Source organism: Phoenix dactylifera, chromosome 15, assembly GCF_009389715.1.
Source record: "Phoenix dactylifera cultivar Barhee BC4 chromosome 15, palm_55x_up_171113_PBpolish2nd_filt_p, whole genome shotgun sequence".
Taxonomy (NCBI): Eukaryota; Viridiplantae; Streptophyta; class Magnoliopsida; order Arecales; family Arecaceae; genus Phoenix; species Phoenix dactylifera.
The window spans coordinates 10,454,285-10,481,173 of NC_052406.1; the positions used below are offsets into that span (position 1 = coordinate 10,454,285).

At 37.1% G+C, this 26,889-nt stretch overlaps 4 protein-coding genes across 5 annotated transcripts; all 4 read right to left on the reverse strand.

Moving 5' to 3' along the window:
• Positions 1 to 2,194: 2,194 nt before the first annotated feature.
• Positions 2,195 to 5,048, reverse strand: LOC120113301. The gene is made up of 5 exons (XM_039134401.1): positions 4,957 to 5,048; positions 3,563 to 4,271; positions 3,317 to 3,481; positions 3,132 to 3,223; positions 2,195 to 3,020 (listed from the first exon to the last, which is right to left on the reverse strand). Exons 2-5 carry the CDS (start codon positions 4,262 to 4,264, stop codon positions 2,333 to 2,335), a joined length of 1,647 nt encoding a protein of 548 aa, XP_038990329.1. The 5' UTR covers positions 4,265 to 4,271; positions 4,957 to 5,048; the 3' UTR covers positions 2,195 to 2,332.
• Positions 5,049 to 6,229: 1,181 nt separating this feature from the next.
• On the reverse strand, positions 6,230 to 6,601 carry LOC108511046 (NADH-ubiquinone oxidoreductase chain 1). The gene is given in 3 exon segments (XM_039134402.1): positions 6,230 to 6,359; positions 6,361 to 6,544; positions 6,547 to 6,601. Coding segments are annotated over 3 exon segments (354 nt in total). The 3' UTR covers positions 6,230 to 6,244.
• An 11-nt stretch (positions 6,602 to 6,612) lies between these two features.
• LOC103705848 (transcription factor bHLH162) lies at positions 6,613 to 9,818 on the reverse strand. Its single transcript, XM_008789729.4, has 3 exons — positions 9,578 to 9,818; positions 7,829 to 8,164; positions 6,613 to 7,186 (listed from the first exon to the last, which is right to left on the reverse strand). The coding sequence occupies exons 1-3, from the start codon at positions 9,710 to 9,712 to the stop codon at positions 7,118 to 7,120; spliced, it is 540 nt and encodes a 179-aa protein (XP_008787951.1). The 5' UTR covers positions 9,713 to 9,818; the 3' UTR covers positions 6,613 to 7,117.
• A 9,102-nt stretch (positions 9,819 to 18,920) lies between these two features.
• LOC120113302 (uncharacterized protein At4g28440-like) lies at positions 18,921 to 26,672 on the reverse strand. Of its 2 annotated transcripts, none has more exons than XM_039134404.1 (3): positions 26,568 to 26,672; positions 25,169 to 25,404; positions 18,921 to 19,582 (listed from the first exon to the last, which is right to left on the reverse strand). In XM_039134404.1, exons 2-3 carry the CDS (start codon positions 25,389 to 25,391, stop codon positions 19,392 to 19,394), a joined length of 414 nt encoding a protein of 137 aa, XP_038990332.1. In that variant the 5' UTR covers positions 25,392 to 25,404; positions 26,568 to 26,672; the 3' UTR covers positions 18,921 to 19,391. The 2 variants fall into 2 exon arrangements, with proteins under 2 accessions (XP_038990332.1, XP_038990331.1); XM_039134403.1 differs by having other exon boundaries at positions 26,465 to 26,639.
• Between the last annotated feature and the right edge of the window lie 217 nt (positions 26,673 to 26,889).

Here is a 26,889-nt window from a genome sequence, read left to right on the forward strand (position 1 = left end):
AAGGAAGATTCTCTAGCGATCAGCTGATGCAGCAGCCCATTACTTCAAGAAGTTGTTACTTTAGGATTCAATGATATGAGAGTTGGGAAGTCAGAGAATATTATGGAGGGAAAAAATTCTCTTGAAAATTAGCTACTAAAATAAAATAAAAAACAATGTCCATTATCAGACACCACTTTTGTAGCCTGAAAAAAAAAAAAGAAAATCCATTATAATACATTGAGAAACAAGGGTGATCGTGGCCACCATCGTGGCTGCCGCTAATCTCACAGTCACCCCTATCACTACCATCATCGCCCAAGAATATTCATTTTGGTAAACGAGTGGAGTAATTGGCTGTGATTGTTTCCATTACGTCCTCATCTCCTTTGTTTTTATAATTTTAGTAGCTTTAAAAATTTAGACCTTTTATTATAGATTGCTAACTGTTTTTTTATTTTGTGAAATATTTAAAATGCTAACTCTCTTATTTAATAATTTTATATTAGTTCTTTAAATATAGCTAGATTTACATTTTATTGAAGTACACGAGTTTCAAGCTTAATTTTTTGGATGAAGTTTTAGACCATTACAAAAATAACAGGACTTTTTCCATGTATCTCAGGTTCGATATCAGATTATTATTTTTTTTACCATTTTTATATGTAGATTGCCAAATTTCGCAAAGCTGGTAATACTTCTACCATAGTCTTGATTACCTAGCGACCCGTTCGAACTCTAATTGACTTTATCATTGTAATAGTCTAGGACTTTATGCAAAAAATTATATAGAAAGTTATTATTTAGGATTCTTAGTTTTTATAAATATCTAAGATTAAATCTTCTCAATATATAACCGATGCAAGTCTAAACGCATGCTAGCAACAACTACAGTGATATGTATGTCTTATTAGATGATGGATGTCAAGTTCGTAGTTGGTTGCTAAATTTTGCTCAATCTAACGGACTTGTGATCGATAAGAACTGGATGATGATAATCAAGAAGAAGAAAAAGAAATATGAGAACAATTTTCAGAAATTTTTAGTTATTTTTTTTTGTGTGCGTTCAAAATTGGCTTTAAAATCTACTACTAGTCATAAATATCACAACCTTCATAAAAAAAAGCTGTCAATAAAATCATCATGAAGATTATGGTGATTTCAGTATTTTATAACCTTCTACTTAAAACTCCAATAAGGTAAAAAGTATGGGGCGGTTTGGCATTACCTTTCTTTTTCATTGTTGTTGTTGTTTTTTTTTTTTAGTATAGGGCCTGTTTTTTTTTTTCATTGTTGTTTTCAAAAATACTAGAAGAGTGAACTAGAGTGAAGAAAAAACATGTATCATAAAACTTTCTTATTTTTCTCAAAATCATTAATAAAATTTAGAGCTTTTGGTAGCAAAGTTTTGTTGTTTTAAAAAATCAAAATAAAAGGAACAAATGGTAGAAATTTTGTATAAATACTATGTTTGTATGATATTTCATTATTTTGCATCGGAACAGAAACACAAAAACAACGGTGATAACAAATAGGTCCTATACTAATAATATTAATCAAAAAATCCATCCTGAACTTTTTTTCTTTTTTTGAGGAAACCATCTTGAACTCAAATATTCTTTTTTTGCACAAGTTTGCCCTTTGCATCTTCATTTTTGATTAAAAAGTTTATGCACTATTTTGCCCACTTTCTTTTCGAAAATTAGGTTTCGAACAGTTAACAAATAATTTTTACCAGAGTTTTAAATTCCGATGGAATGGAGGGCGTCTTGACATCCCATCTCGTTCTTGTAAGAAAATGGAACCGGGATAGGGTTAGGACTCCAAAAAAATCCATCTATGTGGGGGGAGAAGTAGAAAGAGAAAAAAAAGAAGAAGGAAACATGAGGAAAGAGTGAAAGAAAAGAATAAGCAGAAAAATGAAAGAAAAAAAGAAAGAAGAAAAAGAAAAGGAGAAAGGAAAGAAGAAAGAAAGGAAAGAAAAAGAAGAAAAATGAAACAAGAAAGAAAGGAAGGGATAAAGATAAGAAAAGAAAAAAAAAGAAGGATAAAAAAAAGAAGGAAAGAAAAGAATAAGCGGGAGAAAGATGGAGGATACCTACTAGAATGTAGGTTTGGAACCGTTGCTGGGATAGGACAGGATAGTGGGGCATCTCATTTGCGACACCTCCATTCTACAGAATTTAAAATTTTAATTTTTATGACAATCGTAAAAGAACTGCTAGTATCCATTCTACACACGAATGAAATGTACACACAACATACACATATATACATATAGGCTCAAATCATTACATAATCAACAGTGGGATCTAGGAGACCTATTCCACTCTGCATAACAATTGCGTTTGAATCAAGGATTCTTTGCTTTTATCCTTAGTTTTCTTGCTATCTGTGTTACTCTAGGATGGACTGGATTCTTGGGAAGCTCCACCTCTACCCAGTTGATTACCCTCAGTATCAATGACTGCGGGCAGCATCCAGACTTCCGTCCACCAACACCCATAGAACCTCTTGTTTTCTTCAGGCCTGATTCCAATGCCGCCTCCAGGAACTCCATAAACCAAAGTGCAGCTTCATCTCGTATATTCTTCGCCAACTTTATCGAGCCACCCAAGCTAGGAGACGGTGCTTTGTTCTCATCTTTATCGATGCCATCATCCACTCCTTTCCTACCTGAAGAAGTCTTTTGGTTCCCACTCGATCTCCGGTGCTTGACGAGGCTTACTTTTAACTCACTTGTTTCAGGGCCAAATGAAACTGAATTAGAAACAACTGCTCTTCTCTTGGATTTCATATTTTCCTGCCCATCTCCGTTGATTGAATTATGTGCTCTCTCTTGCAGGATTATGGCTTGATCATCCTTCTCGCTTGGTTTCACTGCTGTCGACTCCTTATTTGTCTCGCTAATTGAAGTAGCTGCTCGAATCGTCTCCAGGTCAGTCATTGCCTGCACAATCTCTTGATGAAAGCTTAGGAACCGATCGAAGCAAGCAGCTGGAGCTTCTGGTCTCGCAGCAGTGCTCAAGTCTGAGAACATCCTGCAAGCAGCCAAGAAAAAAAAAAAAATCTGAAACCTCTGCCCCCTCAAAAGGAAAGAGTGCACACAGTATGAACTTGGGTCTCAAAAGTAGTAGTCTTCATCAGCTTACTTGAGGATCCGAACTATAGTTTCTGTGGCAGAAGCATCTCGCAGCGCTTGAAGAGCTACCTTCCCAGCTGCTTCTTTGCGCTGAATCGCCTCCTGAAGGATTCAAAATGCATGCAACCTTTTTCAAGAACTAGAACATATAAAAACAACTTCAATTAGCTTGCAGTAGGAGGTCAAGCACTTCACCTTTCCTAGTGTGCTGAGCTTTCTAGGTAATTGCAAGCGATTTCCCGAGCTTTCTTGGTTAGATGTCACTGAATTGTCTTCTTGTTGCTCATCAGACGCTGAGGAGAAATCTTCAGCTTTAGCAGCGCTTCTCAATCTAGTTGTGAAAGTTGTTGCATTCTTCTCCTATAAAAGAGAACTTGTTATATAGTCGGATGATAAACTTCACAAAATTTTTGGAAACCGGGGTTTGGTTCAAATACCTACAGTGGGGAAGAGACTCTTCGGGATTTTAGGATTGCGCTCGCACAGGGTCTTGCTCCTCGAGGACTTGGAGAAGACGCAGCTTTTCCTTAGTGAAGCTGAGCTTGCTTCCTTTAAGTCTGCCATCTTGGACAGAAGCGCTCCGCTTACTGACGATCTTGGGGCCACTCTTCCGCTAACCAGCGGCGAAACCTGAGTACTTCGTGCCCGATCCTTAACAGGGGTTTTCCCGGCGGATACCAGTGCGGTCGGCTTGACGACCTCCGGTGAGGGAGCACCGCCGGTCCGGTTTTGGTCCGGCCCCCATGAGCCTCTTTGGCGGTGGCTGCCTTTCGCTGCGACGACGGGTTCCGGCGTGCCCACCAGAGGGTGTCTTCCGGGGAGCGGCTTCACTCCCATGATAACTGGAACCGGTGATCCTGGCTCTAAGCTGCCGGCATAGACGAACTGGCCAAGCTGCAGCTTGTTGCTGAGCACAAGGTCATCTTGATCGGATGGCAGGCTGACATAGATGGAGTGGCAGGAATCTGATACTTTGATGAAGAATCCGTGCCTCGGCCAGAGATCCTTCTCATCGAGGTCCGCTGGGACGATGTCGGTCACCTGCAAGAGAGCATTTCGGTGCTCCCCGGTTAGTTTGGCAGCTTTTCCGGTGTTCATGCCATCGAGAAGCTTCAATAGAATCCCTGGTGCCAGTGTCGCCATCGCGCGCCTGGAGAAGACGAGAAGAATCAAACAACCATCAGAATGCAAGAAAATCCTCTCATTTCCAGCATTTAGATGCAAATTAATAAAATCGAAGCTGATGCAATATGAAGCAAAAGATTAGCCTATCAAGAAAACGGTGTGAGCAAAGCACAGTAGAATTGGAGAAGAACAATCAAGAAAATCCCCCAAAAAACTATCAATCTGAGAATAATTATAGCATAATATGAAGTAGATTAAAATCCAGAATCGTGAATTTTTGTCAGAAAGGTGATGGTTGCTATTAACCAGATCGGACAAAATTCCGATGGGGTGTCCAAGTACCATCAGAAAAAGAGTTTGAAAATCCCACAAGAAAGAGAGTTCGGAAAAACTCGTCGAATGGACTATTCTGGCTCTGACTCTTCGAGAGATAAGATCTGAAACGATAAATAAATACCAAGAACAAAGAAGATCCATCTACATATATACTGAACGCGAGCCGATTTCCCCTGTTCTCGATCCACGAACCTAAAGCTACCTAATTTCTTGAGTTCTTGATAGAGATCAAAAACCCGGCTCAAGTACCCACCAGAAAGGCCATGAAACCTTGATCAAGTAGTTACAGCGAAAAAGAAATCCTCAAAAGAAGCGAGAACCCGGGGAGAAGAACGAATAGGAAACCAAGGAGACTTCGATTGAGAATTCCGTACTTCGCTAAATATCGCCGGAAGAGAGGAGAAAGGAATGGGTGCGCCCGCGCGCGAGAGAGAGTTGATCGACTCTAAGCATGGAAGGGGAGCAAGAAGGAAAGCGTTTTAAGGTTTGCAAAATTGGAACGTTGGGGCAGCAACGGTCGAATTTTCTCCAAGCGAAACGGATTAGAATAAAATGACGGAAAAGCCCTCCAGCGTTGGAAGGTCCGTGGAAACAAAGACAGGGGCCTTTTCGTCCACGAAGAAATATGTGAGAACGTCTCCGGATGTCCATGACCGGCCCCGGCACAGCTTATAGACTCTTTGGTTTTCCTTGAAATAATTTTTTCTGCAATCCATTTTGGCTTAAAATCTCATTAAATGACAAGATTGTGATATACTATCCTAAGGATTCTTCTCAATAACAATAATTGTCTTAAGAAAAATATTGTATTTCCGTAGGAGGCTGCAAATCTTAATGTTTTAGGAGCCACAATGGTTGAAATTAGTGTCTTGGTTGCAAATTAACAAAAGTGATTTAGATCACCAAAATTGACAATTGTAATCAAATGATAGAAAAAAGATCGAGGAATGTGGATCTCATCCAATGCACACCATGCATCTTATCAATTCCTCGAGTAAGTAAGGTGACATACACAAAGGATGACCGTATGAGGGTTTCTCTAGCCGCTTGTGGCAACCTAAAGCCTTTTACATACCAGCATCCTAACCTTCTTGTGAGTCGTATAAAAAAAAGAGTTTACATATATTTAACAAAGTGTTCTAGGTTAATTTCAGCAACAATAGCATCTTAAAAGTAACATATCATCTTTTTCTTTTTTCCTAATTTTATTTTATCTGTTAACAATAATTTGTAATATAAGAGGATGAGACATTTGTCATCGCATGCAAAGCCAGCTGGAGCTCAATTTCAACCCAATCGACTAGCCTCCAAGACCAAATCCAAGGGAACATATCGATTAAAGTGGACCTAATCTATCATGGAATATAGACCTTACTCTATGAAATTAGATGCCTCCTAGTCCAACATGAGAATTATTGAATGGAGTCGAACTAATATAAGTCAAAGCATAAATCAGGTTGACCCTACCACACAATGTGTTCCTAGCGCTCACAATTATAAATGGCATGAATATTACATTTCTTAATAAAACAAAGTTGTTAGTCATGGCCTTAAAGTAAGAAGTTCATGTTAACCAAGAGAAGAGCCTAAGAGCCTGGGTGGAAATGATTAAGATTATGGATATGCCCTATCCTCTATCGAAAGGCACAAACCCATTTTTGACTAATTGGTCCGCCAATTATAGGTGACCGAACTGCTGCCCCCGCTAATTATAGACCGACCTACTGTAATAATTTCTTAAACACCTAACGAAGATATGGCAAACAGATAAAGTAACCGACAATACCAAATCATAATCAAAAGGTACAACGGCCCAAGCGACCAGACTTAACATAAATGTCGCCACTGGAGCCATTCTAAAAAGGGAGAAATTAACACTACTTGGTGAAATAGGTTCTTTTAGAATCAATTTCAAACCATCTGCTAGAGGTTGTAACAATCCGAACGATCCTACTACATAAGACCCTTTCGACGTTGCACAAAAGCCATTACTTCACACGTAGATAACAACATCAACATGGAAAAGCTTGTTACTTGCACACATGCGAGTGTATGTTATTGATCTCCAATATAAGTTTCATGGACATAATTTTATATGCCTCAGCTAATGCATACATTACGACATGATCATTCTCCATGTCCAATTGAAGCAATTGCTTTAACAATTTATCTATCATGCCATATCCATAGTTAAAGAGCTTCAAAGTTGGCATTATATCTCGAGCTTCTTAATACCCATTGCTGCTCCAGAGCAAGGTACAAACCTCCTAGTATACCCATGTACTAAAGAGCGAAAAGAGAAGTTTTTTTGAGCATCATCAAAGCCACAGCTACCAATACAAGAGAGTAATCCCTTCTCTATGTTCTATGCTATTGACTGCAGTTGTCAACGATCTTTTCCCATTTCGCCATCAGAATCATGCTTCAAGGGAAATTATAACTCATAACTCTGTTCAATGTGTTCCTTCCCCTTTTATCGAATTTGCTTTTCGATCTGGTTTCTAGGGTTGCAGCTTCTTGAGGATCTACAATTGATCATTGAACCAACTCCTTTAGTCTCTCAGATACCCTTGAAACCTCCAAGCCGATTCTAGAGCTAACTGCCTGCACAAACCAAGAATACCTTCATTATATCTGCACTCATTATGTGTATTTTAGGCAAAACCATAAAAGAAAATTATAACCATCCTCTGGATTTTTTTTTGTTCTTCTGCCCCCATTTCTCTGTTTTTTTCTTTTTTTTCTTTTTGTTTAAATTCTGAATTAAAGCCCATGGGCACATTCTGAGGCTTGTCAGATTCAACTCATGCAGGTATGGCTACTAGAAACCAAGTTTAACTCAGCAAGACTCTTAAATTTGCTTCCTGATTAAATGCCTTGATCATTACCTACCGAAGGAGTTGGTGGGCTAACGACGCCCATACGGGTACTTAATTGAGCAAAAACAAAGATGGCCAATTCAAAACATTCTAACATTTAGGGTAGAGCCTATCTTGGTGCTGCAAGTGGATCCAAGTATTATTGCACGAATCATAAGGCATACGGATCTCTTCGATCCTGGCATGTGGTTGCCTTATGATTTGTGCAGTGCATAAAATCCATGAGACGCATTTGCAAATTACTATTATGTGGAGGGTTCTTTTCTTTTCTTTGGCTTTTATTATTATTATTATTCCTTCATAGGTCTGCAAAGGTTTCCATTAAAGTGACAAATAAGGAGAAAGAAGGCAACTTATGATAGATTACCTTGGAGTGAATTACGTGAAAGATCTTGTCACCAACAGCAGAGAAGCTTGCACTGACAACTTCTGCGCCTTCTTCCTCAAGGATACTGATCACCTCATGGAACATGAACCTCTTGTCAAGCCCACTTATCAAAACGACCTCCAAGTTCGAATCTTGATGTCTTACTTCAATCACGGGCAGCCTAATGCCTATCGTCATCCCACTGCTCATATCGTTGTTGATTCCATCGATGCTTGTTCGCAATTCCCTCCTTTGCTTCAAGTTTTCAATCCTATCTTGAAGCTTTTTAATGTACGATGTGGCCACATCCAAGTGATCTTGTTGTGTCAAAACATCCTAAACAAGTCAAAAGGTCAAGAGAGAAGATTTAGTAATATCTAGCAGAAAGATTCGATTCTGAAAACTTCTAGCTAGTATGCAGATTGCTTCTCTTGCCATCTAATCGCTTTCTCATGATGCTTCTCAAAAGAATTTATGAACATGTTGTAAGATTTTACAACACAACCAAAAGTTGGTATGAATGCGAGATATATTGTGTAAATGCTTTCACAATATTATGGAAATATATTATGTAATTATATGCATCATTTATTGAATCATTAAGCATCCCACTTTGTTTTCAGATTTTTCTTGAAGAAGAACTTGAGAAATTTCAAAGAGCATCTCCAGAGTGTTGCTCGGTATGACCCACTCAAATGGTGGTAAAAGCTAAAGGTGCTTTTAGACATAATTAATTCATGAAACTTAAGGCCGATATTTTTTAGGCTTTTATTACTGGAAGAGGATCACTATGATCAATGTAGAAAATGTTTTAAAATTCGATCCAATCTAGGTGCTCTCGGCCGGTGCTTTTGATTCGCTCTAGCATATTTTTATCAGGTTTGATCCGAGTCCGGCCGTGTTTGATGCAATTCTGTGCTGTCTAAACCTGACCTAATTGGAGTCCACGTCACAATTTGGACACAAGCCAGAACCATCTGCATGAAGTTAAGGTGATGACCTGTTAAAGGACATGCTCGACCCAATTGCTCACACTTTGGCCCACTCAGATGCACAAAAACCTTATCGTCAAATAAAAATAACAGATGTCTCGCATCACAGATGAGCACGACTATATTTTTTTTTCTTACTAAGATCTCTCCGAATCTCCAACTGAATTCTTTATTACTTCTTGGTCCGACGCCAACATACATGCCATGTGGGATGTTTTTATTAGCTATTTGAAAAGTTTTTTTTTTTTTGAAAAAAAAAAAGAAGCCAAGCTCAATGATAGAGCACATCACGTGGGGATTTGGAATTTAGTATAAAAAAATCTCAATTTATTGGATTTATTATTATGTTATTCAAATGAAAACTAAAACGAAAAGACCTGAAAACAATAAATAATTAAGGAAGGTCTTGATAGAAACGTAGATGCTAAAAAAAAAAAAATACTGCAAATAGTCCCCAATGTATAGATCAAAGGGGGGACAATAAGAAGCTCCTGGCAATTCATCCTACCTGCCCAATCTATTGAACAATATGGAGACCTGTATTCATGCAATGATTAGAGAGTAAAAGCCAGCGATTCCAGCTTCACTCTTTCACCGAATTAATTAACCGGATGGAACCAGATGCCAATAGCATGAAGCTGATATCAGAATTATAGCAATCCGTGTCTATAACTTCAAATAAGGTGCAATACCCTGAAAACAAGGTGGGAAGAAGGGAAAAGAACAGAGAATTTGGAATCATAAGATGTGATGGTACCTTGGAGGTGCTTATGTGTTCTTTTGGGATGAGAGAGGCGAGCTTCATGCAGAGGCTTTTCATGTGCATTCTCCTGTTCTTCTCCACTGTCTTCCTCTCCATCTTAGCTGCTGAGCCACCACTAGAACTCTTCATGGAGGGAGGAGGAGAAAGCCACTGCTCAAAGGGTTGGAACCACACAATGGAAGGTTAAAGCAAAGGAGTAGGAGGTGAGGCTTTGTCTTGGGTGGCCGATAGAGCAACGGCCTTCGCGTATATAAAGAGCAAAATGAACCGCGTCTACGTGTGGGACCCGGACGGAGGAGCTAGTGTGACCAAACTTATCCTTACCGGAGGAAACGCGCACCATCTCCGATGACAAGGCGGCTATTACTGAGTAACGACGAACGGTGCCATCCCCTTCTTTCCTACGCTTACACCGACCACGCCTTCAATTTTTTAGCCCTGGCCGTGGGAGGAGACCAATCCAGGTGCTTTTTTTTCCTGTGGCTAAGAATAGGGCTATAAATAATCGAATGGTGTCATTCCTTGTTACTTGGATAATGGCATGACTCAATTTTGGTTAGAGATAGAAGGCATCTCGGTTCTCTTGGCCTCCCTTGTATTGTTCCTTCCTTTATTCTGCTAACATCCATAGCTGCTTGGCCTTTTAGCTCATTTAGTTTGGGCTCTCAAGTCAATAATCCATTACATACTTTACCCTTTTTATTATTATTATTATTGGTACATCGGCTGCCCACACTGCTCTAGAATAAATGCAACTTTTTCCTCTAAAAAAGACTTTGAGAGAAAAAAATAAAAAAAAAACTATATAAGACACAATTTAAGTATTACCTTAAGGAATTATTGATACTCCTAATTCACTTGTTTAATTAGATTACGACGGACTTCCAATTTGCTATCAATTTAGGAAGTAATAAAACTACGAGTCTACGAACCAAATCATGCTAATGCCAAGCCTAGTTCAGACCCAACTACGTCAGCTGGCTGTCGGTTGCAAAAGGCCTAGCTTATTTAAAATTTTGCTTGTATACAAGAAAAAAAATAGGTAATATATGTGCCAAAAAACAAAAGGGTAAGCCCTTCAGCCTAAGCTCGTGCTAGAAACAAAGAATAGTCAAAGGCTTGGCTTCCATGCATGGATGTAATTGTTGGTTGCTGGGCGTGGACGGTAGCATATCCCTAGGGCTTATACAAGGCTAAGTACATAGAAAATTTCATATTCCCTCACGTTGTTGTTGTGTGTAGAAAAGGATTGAAATATAAAACAGTACCTATGACTCCAAGCAAATCAAGAAAAGAAATATACGATATCGATCACATGGTGCAATCACAAAATCAGCATGGAGCGAGATGGGGTTCGTGCTTTAAATTAACCAACAAACCTAGTTTTTTCACCTAATTTTTGTTCCTCAATGTGGACAAAAAAAACACCCAATCATCATCGTCGCTTCGATTTTGATAGATAGAAAAATTCCGTGTACCAAATTCTTTAAATTCGCTAGTGATATATAAAAAAAAAATGGTCATTTGGTCGTCGTGCATGATATTGTATTGAGGGTGGCCTAGATCAGAATCAATTTGGTCAGATACTTGAAAAAGGTCCAAATCATATAAAGCAATGCTTTTATAGAGGATTAAGGTAGCAACCCTAAATTGCCATGGAAAGAAAGAATAATTAATACTGGAGCTCTGTGAAACTAGTAGTTGTCGCTTGATGAGAACATGATAAGTAATCATTAAAAATGTTAAGGATTAGTTGATAGAGTATGCCGACTAGGTTATACAGCGCAATGTGTAAAAAATTCTCATACCACCAAGCGGTTTTAGGATGTATACAAGAATGGGAAAAAAAAAAGTATCAACTCCCAGAACCACAAGCAACTTACGAAATGTAATAAAAATAATAAAACATTGAGCACATGGAGCAATTGCAAACTTGTGTGGTAGATGAGAAGTAGAGGGGGACAAAGTTTAGGCGCACGTGGAAAGAGAAATTCTTTAAATGATATACAAATAGAAATTTGCTACGTCACCCTCTTCGTCACTCCATAAATTCAAATCTTCTTAAATGGTGTGGTTGGATTCACTCGCTACTCTTATGGCATCAATGGCTCTTACAGTAACTGATAGTTAAGTCATAATCTTTTAATAGTTCCAGCTATCTTTTTTGTCTCAAGTTCAACTCCTTTTAGATAAACATATATTTCAAACTCTTATGGTCTGTAAAAACCTCGCAGTGTTCTTCATACAAATAATACCTCTGTAGCTTCAGAGCAAAAACTACAACTGCTAACTCCAAATCATGTGTAGGATAGTTCTACTCGTAAGACTTTAACTGCCTAGAGACATAAGCTATCACCTTCCCATTCGGCATCAAAACACACCCACGTCCCTCACGAGATGCATCATTATAGATGGTAAAGTCTTCTATTCCAGATGGCATAATTAGTACTGGAGCTATCACCAACCATCTTTTTAGCTCTTGAAAACTCTGCTCTCCGTCATCTGCCTATTCAAACTTTATTCGTTTCTGAGTCAAGAGAGATAAAGGCAGGGCAATAGGAGAGAATCCCTCAATAAATCTTGGGTCATAATCCGCTATTCCTAAGAAGTTGCATACCCCATATACATTGGAAGCTCTTTTTTCACTCAACTAGAGCCTCCACTTTTTTTGGGTCCACGAAAACATCTTTTTTGGAGATCACATGTTTGGAAAAGGTAACATTGTCCAACCATAACTCACACTTTGATAGCTCAGCATAGAGCTACCCTTAGATGTTTCTTATGTTTTTGTGAGCTCTTTGAATCGATCAAAATATCATCAATGAACACTACTACAAACTGATCCAAATAGGGTTTGAATACTCGATTCATAAAATCCATAAGAGCAGCCGACGTATTCATCAATCTAAAAGGCATAACCAAGAATTCATAATGTCCATACTTGGTTCTGAATGTTGTTTTTGGTACATCTTCAACTTTTAACTTCAATTTGTGATAGCCGAAACGAAGATCGGTTTTTGAGAAAACTTAGGCCCCTTGCAATTGATCAAACAAATCATCAATTTTTGGTAAAGGATATTTATTCAATATTGTCACCTTGTTTAATTTCCGGTAGTCTATACATAGCCGAAGACTACCATCCTTTCTTTTTACAAATAATACAGGAGCACCCCAAAGAAACATACTAGACCTGATAAACTCCTTGTCTAACCACTCCTACAATTGCTTTTTCAGGTCTTTCAGTTCACCAAGAGCCATCTAGTACGGAGCCTTAGAAATTGGACTAGTACCAAGAATCAAATTAATGAAGAACTCATTTTCTATTAGGATGTAGCTCTAGCAAATCATCAAAAATCACATTAGGAAATTCCTTCACAATAGGAATGCTCTCTAACTTAAGCTCCTTTTGCTGGGTTTCAATCATAGAAGCTAGGAATCCTTCACAACCTTTCTTAAGAAGTCGTTGGGCTTGTAGAACCGAGATCAGCTTCGGTTGGAAGGATAAATTGTTACCCTCAAAACCAAACTCTCCTGTTAAATGGATAAAATGCAAGCAAGGACTATGACAAGATGACCCTCTCTCTCCTTCCCTTGAATCACCTCGTCGGCGAGTTCTAATCAACCATCGCCGCATTATCTTCCTCCTTACTGCATCTCAGCCATCGTGCTCACCGGGGAGTGCAGCCAAGTACCTCGCCGGAGTTGAGGTATTTGTCTCTAACTTTCTTCTTCCTTTCTTTTTTGACCCCAAGACCATCATTGACGGCCTGATTAGAGCCGTCGGATTTAGCTGTGAGAAGGATGCCCTGTTTCGGATTTTTTCTTTTCCTATTTTGCTGTCCACCGTCGTCGTAGGTTTCCAGTCGTTAGATTGGGCTAGCCTTCACTGCTCTCTCGAGCCCTCTGAGACATTGATTGCTAGCTCAATTGAAGCCGGCTAATGGCCAAATTTTGAGAAACAGAGCCTCCCCTGCTTTTTTTTTAATTATTTTTTTCTTCTCCTTTCTGTTCAGTCGATCACCACCATTGTAGGATGTCGCCTTGTGGGATAATTTTTGTTCGGCTAAATCGCTGGATAGCCACAAGGGTGTCCTATCCAAGTTGTCCTCGTTGTGTCCCTAACTTCCCTAACCTCTCTTTCTATGTAGTTCTTTATATCCTTTTTAATAATATAACATGGGAGAAGATTCTCACTTCCTTTATATTCCATCAAAAAAGAGAACTACAAAAACATCTGCAAAGGAAAATGTGGAAAAGGAAATACAGGAAACCACTGCTCAAAACCATCAAAGGTGGAAAATGATCATATGGCCTCATTATCATTTTATCTGAGAGGAGGTCTCATTGTGGATTGCAAGTAAAGATCTTGGATCGCAAATAATATTTAACTGGCTGCATAAGAAGAGCGATAATCTCAAATGGCTGATGATTTAAGTAGAAAAAGTGAAAGATGGTAGACTAGAATGATCATTTAAGGATAATACAGGTCAATGCTAAAAAGACTATCAAAACATCCTACATCTTCAATAAAACTGTATCTTCGAAAAATTTAAAGAAAAAATTGGTCGTTTGGTACCACACCCGAATATGGTTAAAGAATCTATGCAGATTGATTGGCATTGCAATGTCTGCAGAAGTATGTGGCAATGACAAATTTGGAACTGACCTTAAATACAAGCCATCATACATACAAGTCATTGTAATAGAGGGCTACCAATCAATTGGAGCACCAAAACTTGGTCATGCTTCCTCAACCATTTCATATGTATAACTTGAGTCATTTTTTAATACCATATAATGTATTTATTTATATTTTGAATTTAATTTACCTGATCTCAAGCTGGCCAAGCTTAACTTTAGCTCCACTTATTAACTAATTGAATGAGCTCAGTACAAGCCACAGACAGGTAACCTGCTGTGGAGGCAACCCATCTGGAAAAAGATATTGGGATGGCCCAGAAAGTGCAATGGAAAAGACACCCTCCACCCATGCAAGGGAATCATGAGACCTCAGACAGGTACAGGAAGATAAAGCTTGCATGGTGATGGAAGGGCCTCTCCAATGTACATCAAGACATATCTTTGCATGTGTTTGAAAGGTACCCTTGCCATTTTCTACATGACATGTCACATGTTGCAGCCTCCCTTATAATGACAAAAATGCTAGGGCTTTCTTTCATCTCAATAAAGCTGGGGGAAGAAATTCATATCCTCCATTTCCCATCAAGAAGAAAAGACAAAAATGTTGGGGTATATATTTTCTTCATCTCCATGCACAAACATCATTGTGGGGTCTGAAATAGGCCAGATGTATATAGTCTTATCCCCACGTGCTTTCGATTTCGTAACCTACTATTGCAATCTTACTATTGTACCAAGGCTCATCTTCACTTTTCTTTTTTTACCAATTTGAAATAGTATGACATTATATTAGATAATACGTCAATATAATTGCTAAATATGATGTTATAATAAAATCTTGATTGTATGCTATATTTAGATTAACTTGTTAAATATCGATGCCTTTCTTTTTTATGTATCTCTTGCTAGACCATGCATCATAGTTCACATAAATTTTAATATCTCTCGAGATCTTCTATTTCAACTAAACCACATATGATAGCTGATTAAAATCTGCTTCAGAAAAGTTTTCAGGAGAAGACTGAGAACTTATGCAAGATGATCAACAGGAAGAAGCGGGAAAGTGTATAAATTTATTCAAATTATTTTCTATTTTAGGAACACAATTAAATTTAGACTCAATGCAAGAAATGAATTGAGCAATATAGTGACCGTTTGCTAGATTCCAAGGCTTCTACCGTAGGGAGAAGGGAATTAATCCAGTGAAGAATGAAGCACATGTTCTCACCTCATGATTGAAGGAGGCGACAAAAATGGTATTGAAGAAAATCACATTGATGTGGACTAAGGAACAACCAAGCGAATACTTTTAAGGCAAAGCAAAAGTTTGGTTAGCACATGGTAAAATTAATTGTCGGATAGTTATCAGATTCACCTTCTATAGAGATCAATTCTTGTGCTCTTCTACAAGATTGCCGATGGATGATACAATTTACTTTCTTTTGAAGCATCTCATATCCACAGAAAAGTTAACAGTGCAGCAGGTTGGACGGCATCTTACGGAACTATCTTATGGAGGATCTTATTTTTTGATTCCCATGAATATATTTATAGTAGAATGGTTTTTTTTTTTTTTTCTGATTTACCAAACAAAAAATACAACTAATGAGAAATAGACTGCAAAATGGATTGCGATGTTCATTCGAGACAAACACAAATTCATCAACTAATGGTTTACATGAATGCATGGAATCACACTGGAGTGAAAAATTACGATTCACGACGAACGCTTCAAATAAATCATAATACGTAATCATCTTTGAGAGAAACTAAGAAAACTCAACCAAAACTTCATTGCTGCTCGACTAACAACAGTTTTGCCCACAGGGCGGCTCTCCACCTCGTCGCGTGCACCTTTGGATGACAGAGACATAGGATGGACCTCCATTCTTAAGAAAATTCAAAGATGACACACTCGGACTCTGTAAGTGGATTCTGCTGCAGTCCACACGCACGCACACAGCCCTTGCATTCAAATTTTGGTTGGTCGTTGAGATCACTCCTGATGGCAGACGTGTTGGCTCTCAGTGTCCCTTTCTTGTGTGTGTGTTCCTTCCTCTCTTTCACACGTTGGAGCCCTGCGTTCCCATTTTAATGGTTTTATAGCATTAAGACTTTTAGATGAGACCTTAATATGTCACCATCCCCTGTACCAGTTACTTGCCCGATAGATTAGTATAAAGATATAGGAGATTTCCTTAGATCTTGTTATAAATAGGTCAACTAACGGTATTAATATTTGCCGCGTATGAGAGCATTTGGTGGATGACCATGATTTCACTAATCAATATTGGGCTTTTTGCATGACTACCCTCTTAAATATTGAATTTTGCATGAATATCCTTCCAAAATTGATAATTGCATGTATACCTTCATCAAATACTTATTTTGCTATTCTACATTTTACCATCTAACACCGTTAAAAAATTAACGGTTTCAAATTAAAATGACTAAAATACTCTTAATGGGTATATGTGCCATAAGAAACATTTATAAGGTGATTGCGGTGAAGGATAAAAAAAGTAATTTCAAAACTCTATTTTATTTTTAATAAAAATAAATATGGTTTTTATTGCCGGTGTTAGAAAAACGGTTATATTAGGAGCATTTTTGCAAAAATAGTATTTTATAAGGGTACAGAAATAAATATAAATTTTAAGAGAGTATTCACATAAATTTGAGTTTTTAGAAAGGTATTCATAAAAAAAAAAACCATCAAAATTTTGACTAGCTCTATCTATTTACTCTCTGTGTATTCTTTCTCATCCTTGCTCATTTTAGATTGAATACAATGGGATGTCTCAATTATCATATGATGTGCACAAAACTAGGAGGATGTTCAAAGAATGTGCACAGCAAGTTATTTGAGATTTTTTTTTTTCCTTTTGTTTTTTGTGTAGAATGACGAACTACGAGTATTCCTACAGACCCTAAATAATTTGCATTATAATAGTAGAGATTTTGCCCCAATGATCGCAACTCTCTACTTAGCAGTCAAAATTGTGGGTTTGATTCTTGGATGGCTCATCTCGAAAAATATGGATCTAGATAGTTATGGTGCAGTCGGGTCTCCCTCCAACATCAATATCTATTAACTTGCAATACCCATCAAATCCTTTTTAAGCATTTCATTTTCAATCTTGACTGTCCTAATTACCCAGGTCTCAGGTGCATTTAATGGAGTAATAGGGAAAGGACTCGTATCAATAAAGGGCTTTGGTAGTTAACACTACGCGCTCGTTTGGTTCATGAAAAAAAAAAGAGAAAAAAGTATAGTCAATAAAAAAGTAATGAGATGCCTCTTATTTAATTTGAGTTTTTTAAAAAAAAATACAAAAAAGTTATATTATCATGGAAATATGATTTCCACGTTTCATGGGATGTTTTTCCCATGAAAAATATGGGAGAGTTACTTTTCCGTGAGCTAGAAATCACTCCATTTTTATTTTTTTTCAAAAAATCCTTCAGCATTAAAAAAGCATTAAAGATCTAATTTTTATTAAGGATATAATAAAAATTACACATAACTTTCTTAGAAAAGTGGATGGTCACTCAAACATAAGCACTCTGAAAATCTGTCATTTTTCCATTGTCAACCAAACATGCCAAAAGTACTTTATCAGACATCCTCTTCTCAGAAATATGTTTCCAGAAATTATATTTTTAGGAGAAAAAAATGCTTTCCGCGAAACAAACAAGCCCTATATATAGGAGGCTTTTTCTTATTTTTCACCATACACGAGCTTAGCACACCCTTCAAAGTAACAATTGGAAACACATCTTTAACTTGGGGACCTTTTGGTATAGCTCGTATTCTGCTTTTATATCCAAAAACCCATGAAGAAAAATGAGCTAACCGAACACCATATATGATGAAAAACTCAATTTTTCAAAAAAAAAAAAAATCATTTGTAAAACTAACAGAGCTTTCGGTAGTAACAATTTGTTGCTTTCAAAAATAAGTGAAAAAAAAATGAATGGAATAGCAGAAGTTCTGATGTAAGTGCTATCTTCCACATCATTTTCCGCATGATACATTACTGATTTGTAGAGAAACAAAAAATAGAAAAACAACTACCATGCTAAACAGGCCCTTAGTATTACTTAAAAGATTTATTTCAGAAATCAAGGGTGCTATGTTCTTAATAACACTTGCACGCTCAATTGATGAGTTCCAGCTGATATAAATAACGAAACAAGCAGTTTACGATTAGCAACCTCACTTTAAAATGATCTCATCAGTTCATATTAGCAGCCTCATTTAAAAAAGTGATTTTAAAATCACGGCAGAATGTCTTCGTCTCTACCTCCAATTGTATTTAAAAAGAAAACCCTACGTTGACATTGTAATTCTTTCTGAATGCAAACTGAAAATCTTATACCGTGCGGTTTTTTCCTCTTGGAGGCAAGAAATTCCAACACGAAGCCAATAATCCCAGCCACTCATTCCTGCAGTGGTGCATTACGATGAGCGCTCGATGAATGAAGCCCACGAGAATGAGCAGCTGCAAATGGTGTGCACGGTAACATGGCTGCAGTGCAGGGTATAATTTCTTCTTGGAGGCCCCACATAATACCTGGCTGGGATACCCCAATCAACTCTCACGTTGTACCTTGAGAATGCAGCAAAAAAAAAAAAAATATCTGTGTCTATTCTATATATAGAAAAAAAAATTCTGAAAAAAACATGGATCTGTTTAGGACTTCTCGAAGCAGAAAAATGTTAAAACTAGCATTATGTACAGGACTTTAAAAGGTTGCAGATTAAAATCTTGCAGTATAAAAATAGAGAAACTTATTGACATATTTTAATGTTTTATAGCCCAGGAGCAAAGACCAGATAAACATTCTCGATACTTAATTAAACATTAAAAAACACTACGAGAAACTCTTAAAAACCCAAACAAAGTCTACATAATGAACCTATGAGGTGCAATCACCATCATCTTGCTGGCTGGAGGCTTCAACAAGCTGCAGTGTAGCAAGGTTCAACTAGATTCCTGCTTGTAGATTCTTTGCAATCGTAACCACATTTCTGGGCAGCTCCATGAGTTGAAGCTGCTTGGGGGAACGGAAATACCATTTGCCAATCTCCGAAAACAAACAATACCACATCAAGCCTGATTTGTTCGTTGCTTGGGTATCATATTGGCCCTGTAGCAACTGGTCACTCTTCAACGACGTTCACCAGCTCATATTCCACCAAAGACAGGTTGTTATCCTCTTTAACAGTGAAATCAGCTGGATCAGTGACTTCCACACGGCCCCATTTGTCCACGGCAAGCCTCATGGATCCCTTAAACATGTCGATCCTTGCATTTCGAAGTATGACAGTTATCCCTGGCTTCATCAAGTCCACTGGAAATCGACAAGTTATGGATGGAGATAGAACATGACTGAAAAAAAGAGAGGGGATAATAGAACCATAGATTGTTATGCTACTTTGTACTGCTGATGCCATCTGTATAGTGTTTGGAGTTTGTACACGTGTAGAATACAAATGTGAAGTGGAGATAAATAATAAAACTAGCTCTAATCATGATTAAGCTCATAATAATTGAATTCAGGAAAGCATAACATTTGGAAAAATTGGTCAAATATTCCGTGAGCATAAAAAAGTTCATTTGATGCAAATATGCATATATAACAGGCATGAAACAAGTTAAGCTTATGCACTATGTGAAAATTTTGATTCAAATGAACTAGCACAGAGACTTCTTGCAACATTTTGTAAGAAAGCATAGTTTGCTAGAAAAAGGTGTCGAAGAGCATGTAGAGATGCTAAGGGAAAAATGATGATAAGATATTAAGGCTTAGTTACAAAGTTAACTATATTCATAAAATTATTCACCTATATCAGTAGAAAGTGTTTCAAAGATAGTACGATCAAGATGTAAGTGCAAGTTTCATGCTATGACAATTAGTATATAGTTGAGAAAAAATTAAGACATGCTTAGGTATAACGTGTCTTAAATATCAATGACAGGAGTTAGAACATAAGTAGCTTCTTATTAGAAACATCTCAATAAACTAAATCTTAAGATATTTGAAATGGAACAAGTTATAAGACAATTTAGTTTTGCAAACAGCACCCCCCCCCCCCCCCAACACACACACACACACACACACATGTATTTGCGCACTAGTCCTACGCAGTGGGCTACATAGTGCTTGATGATCAGTCAATGGATAAATACAATTAAGGGAGAGCACAGAAAAATGTAACCACAGGAAAAAGAAGATAAAATCAAGTCCATGGAAGACCAAGAGGAGGGAAAGAAGAGAAACAAGAACTTGCTGCACTTGGGAGGGAATATCTGATGAAGTGCATGGACAGCTGAGGTCTAGTGTTGATCGAGAGAAAAGCAATTAATTATATATCAACACATAAAAGGCAGAGAACAGAGATCAGGCCAATGGACAAGGAATAAGCAGACAGCTGTGTTATAAAATGCAATTAACATTGTCACAAGAACATAAGAAACAAAGATCATATGCATGGACATAACTAGTGATCAAGATTGGTTTCATCTGATACATGAAATTGAAAAGCTTCGAGTGGACTATGTAGCATGGTCCGCCGAACCGGTAACGGGACCCGTATCAGTCGGCAGACGGGTTGGTACGGTACCGGATCGGTATCGTACCGATATGGTATGCTTGCCCGATTTTTTTTTTGTTAGAGTTTTTCAAGTTGATTTAATTAGTATCAATCTTTTTAAACTTTTTTAATGATTTTAAGTCTAATTTGATATTTTTTGATGTTTCTATGATCTCAGTAACCTAAATGATGCATCTTATTATTTTAAAATGATACAAAACATAAAACATAGTATGTCGTATCGGCCCAAACCAGGTGGTAAGGAACGTACTGTACCATACTGGTTCGATACCAGTACCCGATACGAATGACATACCGATACTCGGTATGCTAAAAAAATTTCGTACCATACCGTACCAACACTGTGCTAGTGTGGCACTGATACGGGGTCCGGTATTGAGACGGTGAACCTTGACATAAAATAATTAATGAGATAATAGATGCAATGAAATATCCTCAAATCAAGTAATGAGGTAGAAAATATAAAATAAAATAATCAATTACAGATATTTAAAGTACAACATACATATCGATATCTAAAATTTTGTCGAGTGGCAATACCTCTTGTAGATATCTAGATCACTAGCATAGTCAGAAAACACATCAGCCCACCCCTCTAACCAAGTGGCGTTGTAGTCTTATATGTTTATCCCATAATGAATGCGCTTCGGATTATAAGTACTCTCGGATCTCTCACTAAAGCTCTAATTCTGAGAAGTGTCCTCTGACCGATAAACTGACTGATAAAACGACTGTGAAGAGGACCATCCGAATAAGCCAGCAACAAAATCTGACATGTAAGATGTTCCGAGCTGCATAGGGCAACAAAATGTTTGCTTACCCTTCGTGCCACTCGCCATCCGCTTACCCTTCATGCCACTCGTTGTCCGCTTACCCTTCGTGCCACTCGTTGTCCGCTTACCCTTCGTGCCACTCGCTGCCCGCTTATCTTTCGTACTACTCTCTGCCTGCTTATCCTTCATGCCTGTCTCTATTTGGCTATATTGGAAGAATGTGTCGCCCTCCTGACCGAGTTAACCAGGTAGCATAGTGGCCTCGTCTAAATATCTCTTGATCATATCTCTGAAAAGATGTCTCGGACAAGAAGTCATGTAGTAACCGGCTCTACTATGGCTATAAATAATTATATATTTTAATACATACTACTAATTTTTCATATTTTTTATATTAATTATATTTTTTAATTATTTTTAAATTTAAAAACAATTTTTAAATATAACTATTTAGAAAAGTTAATTTGAGCTGAGTTCCATGTAAAAACCAACAATGGATAATACATACTACTAATTTTTCATAATTTTTGGTATTAATTATATTTTAATTATTTTTTAAATTTAAAAATAATTTTTAAATATAAATATTTAAAAAAGTTAATTTCAGCTGAGATCCATGTAAAATCCAACAATGAATGCTACATATATTTTTCTAGGCCCATGGGCATGCATCAAAGGCTACTTATTCTTTAATTTTTTTCAAATTTAGGCCTAGGCCACTATGCGCATAATCCATCAAAACTTGAATAAATGGACATTAAAATTTGTTGAAGAGTAGCTTGCATGCCCCTAAATATATTTATGATTTTACTTTTTTTTGAATTTTACTTTTTTTATTTCTTTATTTTTTAATCCAAAAATATATTTTTAATTGTTAAAAATTATACATAATCCAAAAATTAAAAATTTTATGTTATCGTGTAGATCATCCATAGATCCACAACATATAATAAAATCAATACCAAATCAAAAATTTTGGCATGATCTCTCTTTATTTTGCAAATTTTGAGCTATTTTTTCAAGAAAAAAATAGAGAAAATGAGATAGAAAAGACGAAGCACACCTTATTTAGACTTAAATCTTCCTTCAATCGCGTTGAATCAGTATGATTTCGCAAATTGGAGAGAAGAGGAAGTCGTTTAGCCATCTCAAGGCTAAACACACTTCATAAAAAAAACTGTTGGGAATCCCAACAATTCATTTTAAAAAAAGAAACGGAGGGGGAGAGAGCCCAATTCCAAACTGGGTCGACTTGGTGTGAACCAGACAGTTTGCACTGAGTTCGAACAGAACCGGCCGATTCGGTCTGGTTCGGGCATTTTTCGGTTGATTCTGATCGGTTCGGAGCCAGAACCAATTCCAATAGGCAAACCGACTTGGTTTCCCACCAGATCGGCGCAGTACAGGCCCGGTTCGGTCTACCTAGTATGTAGCTACTTGATCAGATCTATAAGCACTTAAGATTGCACAAAGACCTGCAATATGTATGGGTAGAGAGGAATACATATGTGCATTTTTTGGAGTCAGTTACTCCCATGATGCGGACTAAAAGTCCAGTTTGAATCCCAAGTGCACATGTGGCAGGCATAAAAGGAAATCTACATAATAAGCTCATGCAATTTCAATAAATCAATTTGATATGAGTACAAGCATGCCGGCTTCATAAAACTGTCTGCGAAAAATTATATACATGTCACATTTAGAGGAAGGCATTAGTAACTGCATGCATGCATGAACATGAAGATTAACCATAAATTTTAAAATTTTAAAATAATTTATTAACAAATTGATTAGTTGAACCATACAAAATCCCTGGAATGGGATGACTAATATATAAGTGCATGTTTCAGAATGCAGCATACAGTCACAGATCACTATACATGAGAATTATGTACAAAAAGAACAAAAGAAAAATTACTTGTAAAAGTAGGCTGCAGGAAGGAGCACCTAGCAGATTGAGAGCAAAGGGTAGTAGTGCTTCACAAAGACATCATGGTAAAGTAAATCAAAAAGATAAAAGAAAACAAATATACGGCACTCAACAATCAAGTCAATATTCCAACAAGAACTTCTAAAAAATGGTTTCTGTGCATGAGTGTGTGCACATGCACATGAAAATACAGACATTGATAAAGACAGAAGCATACAATACACATCTAGACATTTTACAAATGAAAGTATAAATTGTAATAGATGCATGTAGATACATTTAATATTTGTATGTGCATATCATCCATGTCTATGAGCGCACAAATAGATGTCTATAGAACTCTTTTGGTCATCTAGGAGGGTGAACGTGACAGTGCATATGTGCGTTTGCTTATAATTACGAATAATGATGAATAGGACTTCAGAAACCAGGACCATGGTTTCAGATATGGGCAAATAGAATAGAAAAATGAGACGAAGGGAGATGAATCATTGATCCTTTAAGCCAAAACATTGACAATCGACCAAAATGTAAACAATGTAGCCTCTGTAAATGCTTCCGGCAACTTGATGAGGTGAATGCCTCCAGCAAGACCTTTAGCGTTCAACCAGAAGTGAAGCAACATATGCGAGAAAGACATGGAAGCATAAAACAACTTATATAAACGATCTCAGCAATCTAAGAATGCATATATTCTAAATGTTGATTAGCAGACACTAAAGATGAAGTCATGGTATGATGCAATAATCAAAACAACAAATTAAATATGATGAGTAAATTATTTTGGTTTAGTATTAGTGACAGAAAATGGAAAATTATTCCCCTATTCGTTTGAGAAAAATGAGGAGAAGCAAGTACTACAGACGGTGGAAGGGAATAGCTTCCAATGATAACAACATGCAGAAACTGCACCTTCTCACATTTGATCAATCTTTTCTTGTCAATAAAAGCATTCCATTTGAGATAGATAGGACAAGGACGTTCATCTGGTTCTGTCTACAAAAATGATGATCTGATGTCAATCAGCTTTCTTAGAAGCTGACCTCAAGCTAAATAACAACTTCAAGATCTATAACAGTTTTTTAATGATATTTCTAGATTTCAAAACATTTCCTCAGAATAGCTAAGATCACGTGTACTAGACAAAATGGCAAGATACTTGATCCTTCTAAAACCTGGCTGCATCACTCTGGTCTGTTTCACTATGCTAAGTAATGAGTTCATGAGAAAATGAAGTTTTTCCCCCTAATAGTTTTGATTAATTATCGCTTCTCTGAAGCCAGCCATTTTCTTTTCTTCTAGGTTCTATCATCCACCAGTAAAATGTTTGGCATTTTGGAGCAAAGGCAGCATCATGACGAATCATAAACAGAGGGGAAAAGCTCAAATGAAACTCTTAAAAGGATAAATGCACACTATCTATGTAAAAAGAGAGATCCGAATATCATAGTACCATCATGATTACAAATTTAGACATTTCAATCTACAATTAAATCATACATGTATTCCATGTGTACCATACAAACAAATATTAACAAACAAAAAAAAGTTGAAAGAATTCAATCTACAATCCACTAATAAAACATTACCTAATATGTTTTATTTGAGGTAATACTTACCTTGCTCATTCCTGGCTGTAAAAACTATCATTCCAGTTTCATCCCCAACCAAACATTCAGCAATACGCATCTGTCGAACTTGAGGCCCATCAGGGCGCCCTTTCTGCAAGACCATCTTTGAGTCCACCACCTTCACTGTCAGGGTATGCCCACTGGTGCCAGGTCGAAGCTGATCAACCTTGATAAACACAGGTTTTCTCAATCCGGGCTTTGATTCGGCCATTTCTGAAAAACACCTGGATTGGAAGAACAACCATCTTCATTACAGAGGGTTTTCATGGTTGATGACAAAAAAACAACAAATCACCATGGGACAGTCTGAACCTTTTACAATATAATAAGCAGAACTGCCTCTCAAAATGATGGGTTTAACGTTGTTATAGGTATATAATGGCCAAAAGCTGAAACAATATCATCCATAATAACATTACAGTAGGTTGTTATTTGGCTAATTTTCCAAAAGTTTTTCCTGTAAATGGCACGTAACCTATAACAACAGGAAACATAACAGCTATCTAAGTATGTCGCATTTGAATAGTAAAATTTTTCATTTGAAAAGTGGTAATAAAATATAGTCTTGAAAATGCTAATGATATTCATAACAAACAAAATTAAGCTCTCTGAACAGTGATATCGTTAAATCACAAGACCATGAATGTCATAGAAATGGTCATAAAGCAATAATTAATGATTATATTTATGACATAACAAGGAACTGTAAGGCCATTATAAAGCTACAATAGCTGCTATACAGTACCATTCTTTCAGATCATATGATGAAGCATTTTGAATTATAGACATAAAGCTAGATCTTTTTTCCCTTTATTGTTTTTAAACGAACCACACTACCATAAATGAAACGAACCACACTACCATAAATAAAACGAACCCCAAAGGAAACTCCATTACCTATTCCTCTCAATTTGTTCGACAATCACGGCAAAAAAATGATAAACAATTTATACCAACTCCATTGATCCAATTCAGACCACTTCCGATCCAATCACGATAAACAATTTTAGAATCAACAACATAAATACTGAATCGCCATTTCGTCACTTTTTAGGATTTCACACGCAATCAACAAATCCGCACAAAGAAAGCCCTAAGAAAAAGCAAAATCGCAACCAAACATATCTCATAATTAAACAGAAGCAAATCCAAATATAATCTCTCGTCCAAATCCACAGATAAACAATAACAATCCTTGGCTCCACAAATATGACACCGATAATTTGAAAAAAAAAACGGAGAACAAACGGAAGCCCTAAATCGTCGCAAAAGGGAAGTAATTACGACGCGGCTGGAGAACATGAGCGATAGGATTCGACAGCGAACTGAAACATCGGATTGGAAGAGAATGGCTATGATCGGAGTAACCAGGGATTCTAATGCTTACGGTGCGTTTCTTTCCCCTTTCCCCTTTCGCGATCTTTTTTTTTCTTCCTTTTCTGGAGAGAGGGGGAGATCTGAGAGACGGAGACTTTAGGGGAAGCTCGGCTTTTGAGAGATCGGAGACTAGTTTATAGCCGTCCGATCTGAGAAGATCATAGCCGTACACCTGGCTGTGACGAGCGAATGAGTGCTTTCATTCCTAGTACATGATTGCCCTCCAAATTTGAGTTAGTTACATGATTGTACCAAGCGTGACCCTTTTCTTCCTAGAAGGTATGTTTGGTGCTAATTTTATAATTTTATGTTTTCTATAATACAAATATATA

Bases quoted from the DNA above. Each gene is read 5' to 3' on its own strand.
- LOC103705848 (XM_008789729.4), bottom strand. From the start codon at position 9,712: ATGAAGAGTTCTAGTGGTGGCTCAGCAGCTAAGATGGAGAGGAAGACA. The intron at 8,165-9,577 runs GTACCATCACAT...TGACTTGTTTAG, and splicing joins AACACATAAGCACCTCCAAG to GATGTTTTGACACAACAAGA. The intron at 7,187-7,828 runs GTAATCTATCAT...TGGTTTGTGCAG, and splicing joins TTCACGTAATTCACTCCAAG to GCAGTTAGCTCTAGAATCGG.
- LOC120113301 (XM_039134401.1), bottom strand. From the start codon at position 4,264: ATGGCGACACTGGCACCAGGGATTCTATTGAAGCTTCTCGATGGCATG. The intron at 3,482-3,562 runs GTAGGTATTTGA...TCTCTTTTATAG, and splicing joins CGAAGAGTCTCTTCCCCACT to GAGAAGAATGCAACAACTTT. The intron at 3,224-3,316 runs GTGAAGTGCTTG...TGAATCCTTCAG, and splicing joins AGCTCAGCACACTAGGAAAG to GAGGCGATTCAGCGCAAAGA.
- LOC120113302 (XM_039134403.1), bottom strand. From the start codon at position 26,514: ATGTTTCAGTTCGCTGTCGAATCCTATCGCTCATGTTCTCCAGCCGCG. The intron at 25,405-26,464 runs GTAATTACTTCC...CTTCCAATCCAG, and splicing joins TCATGTTCTCCAGCCGCGTC to GTGTTTTTCAGAAATGGCCG. The intron at 19,583-25,168 runs GTAAGTATTACC...GTCGATTTCCAG, and splicing joins TACAGCCAGGAATGAGCAAG to TGGACTTGATGAAGCCAGGG.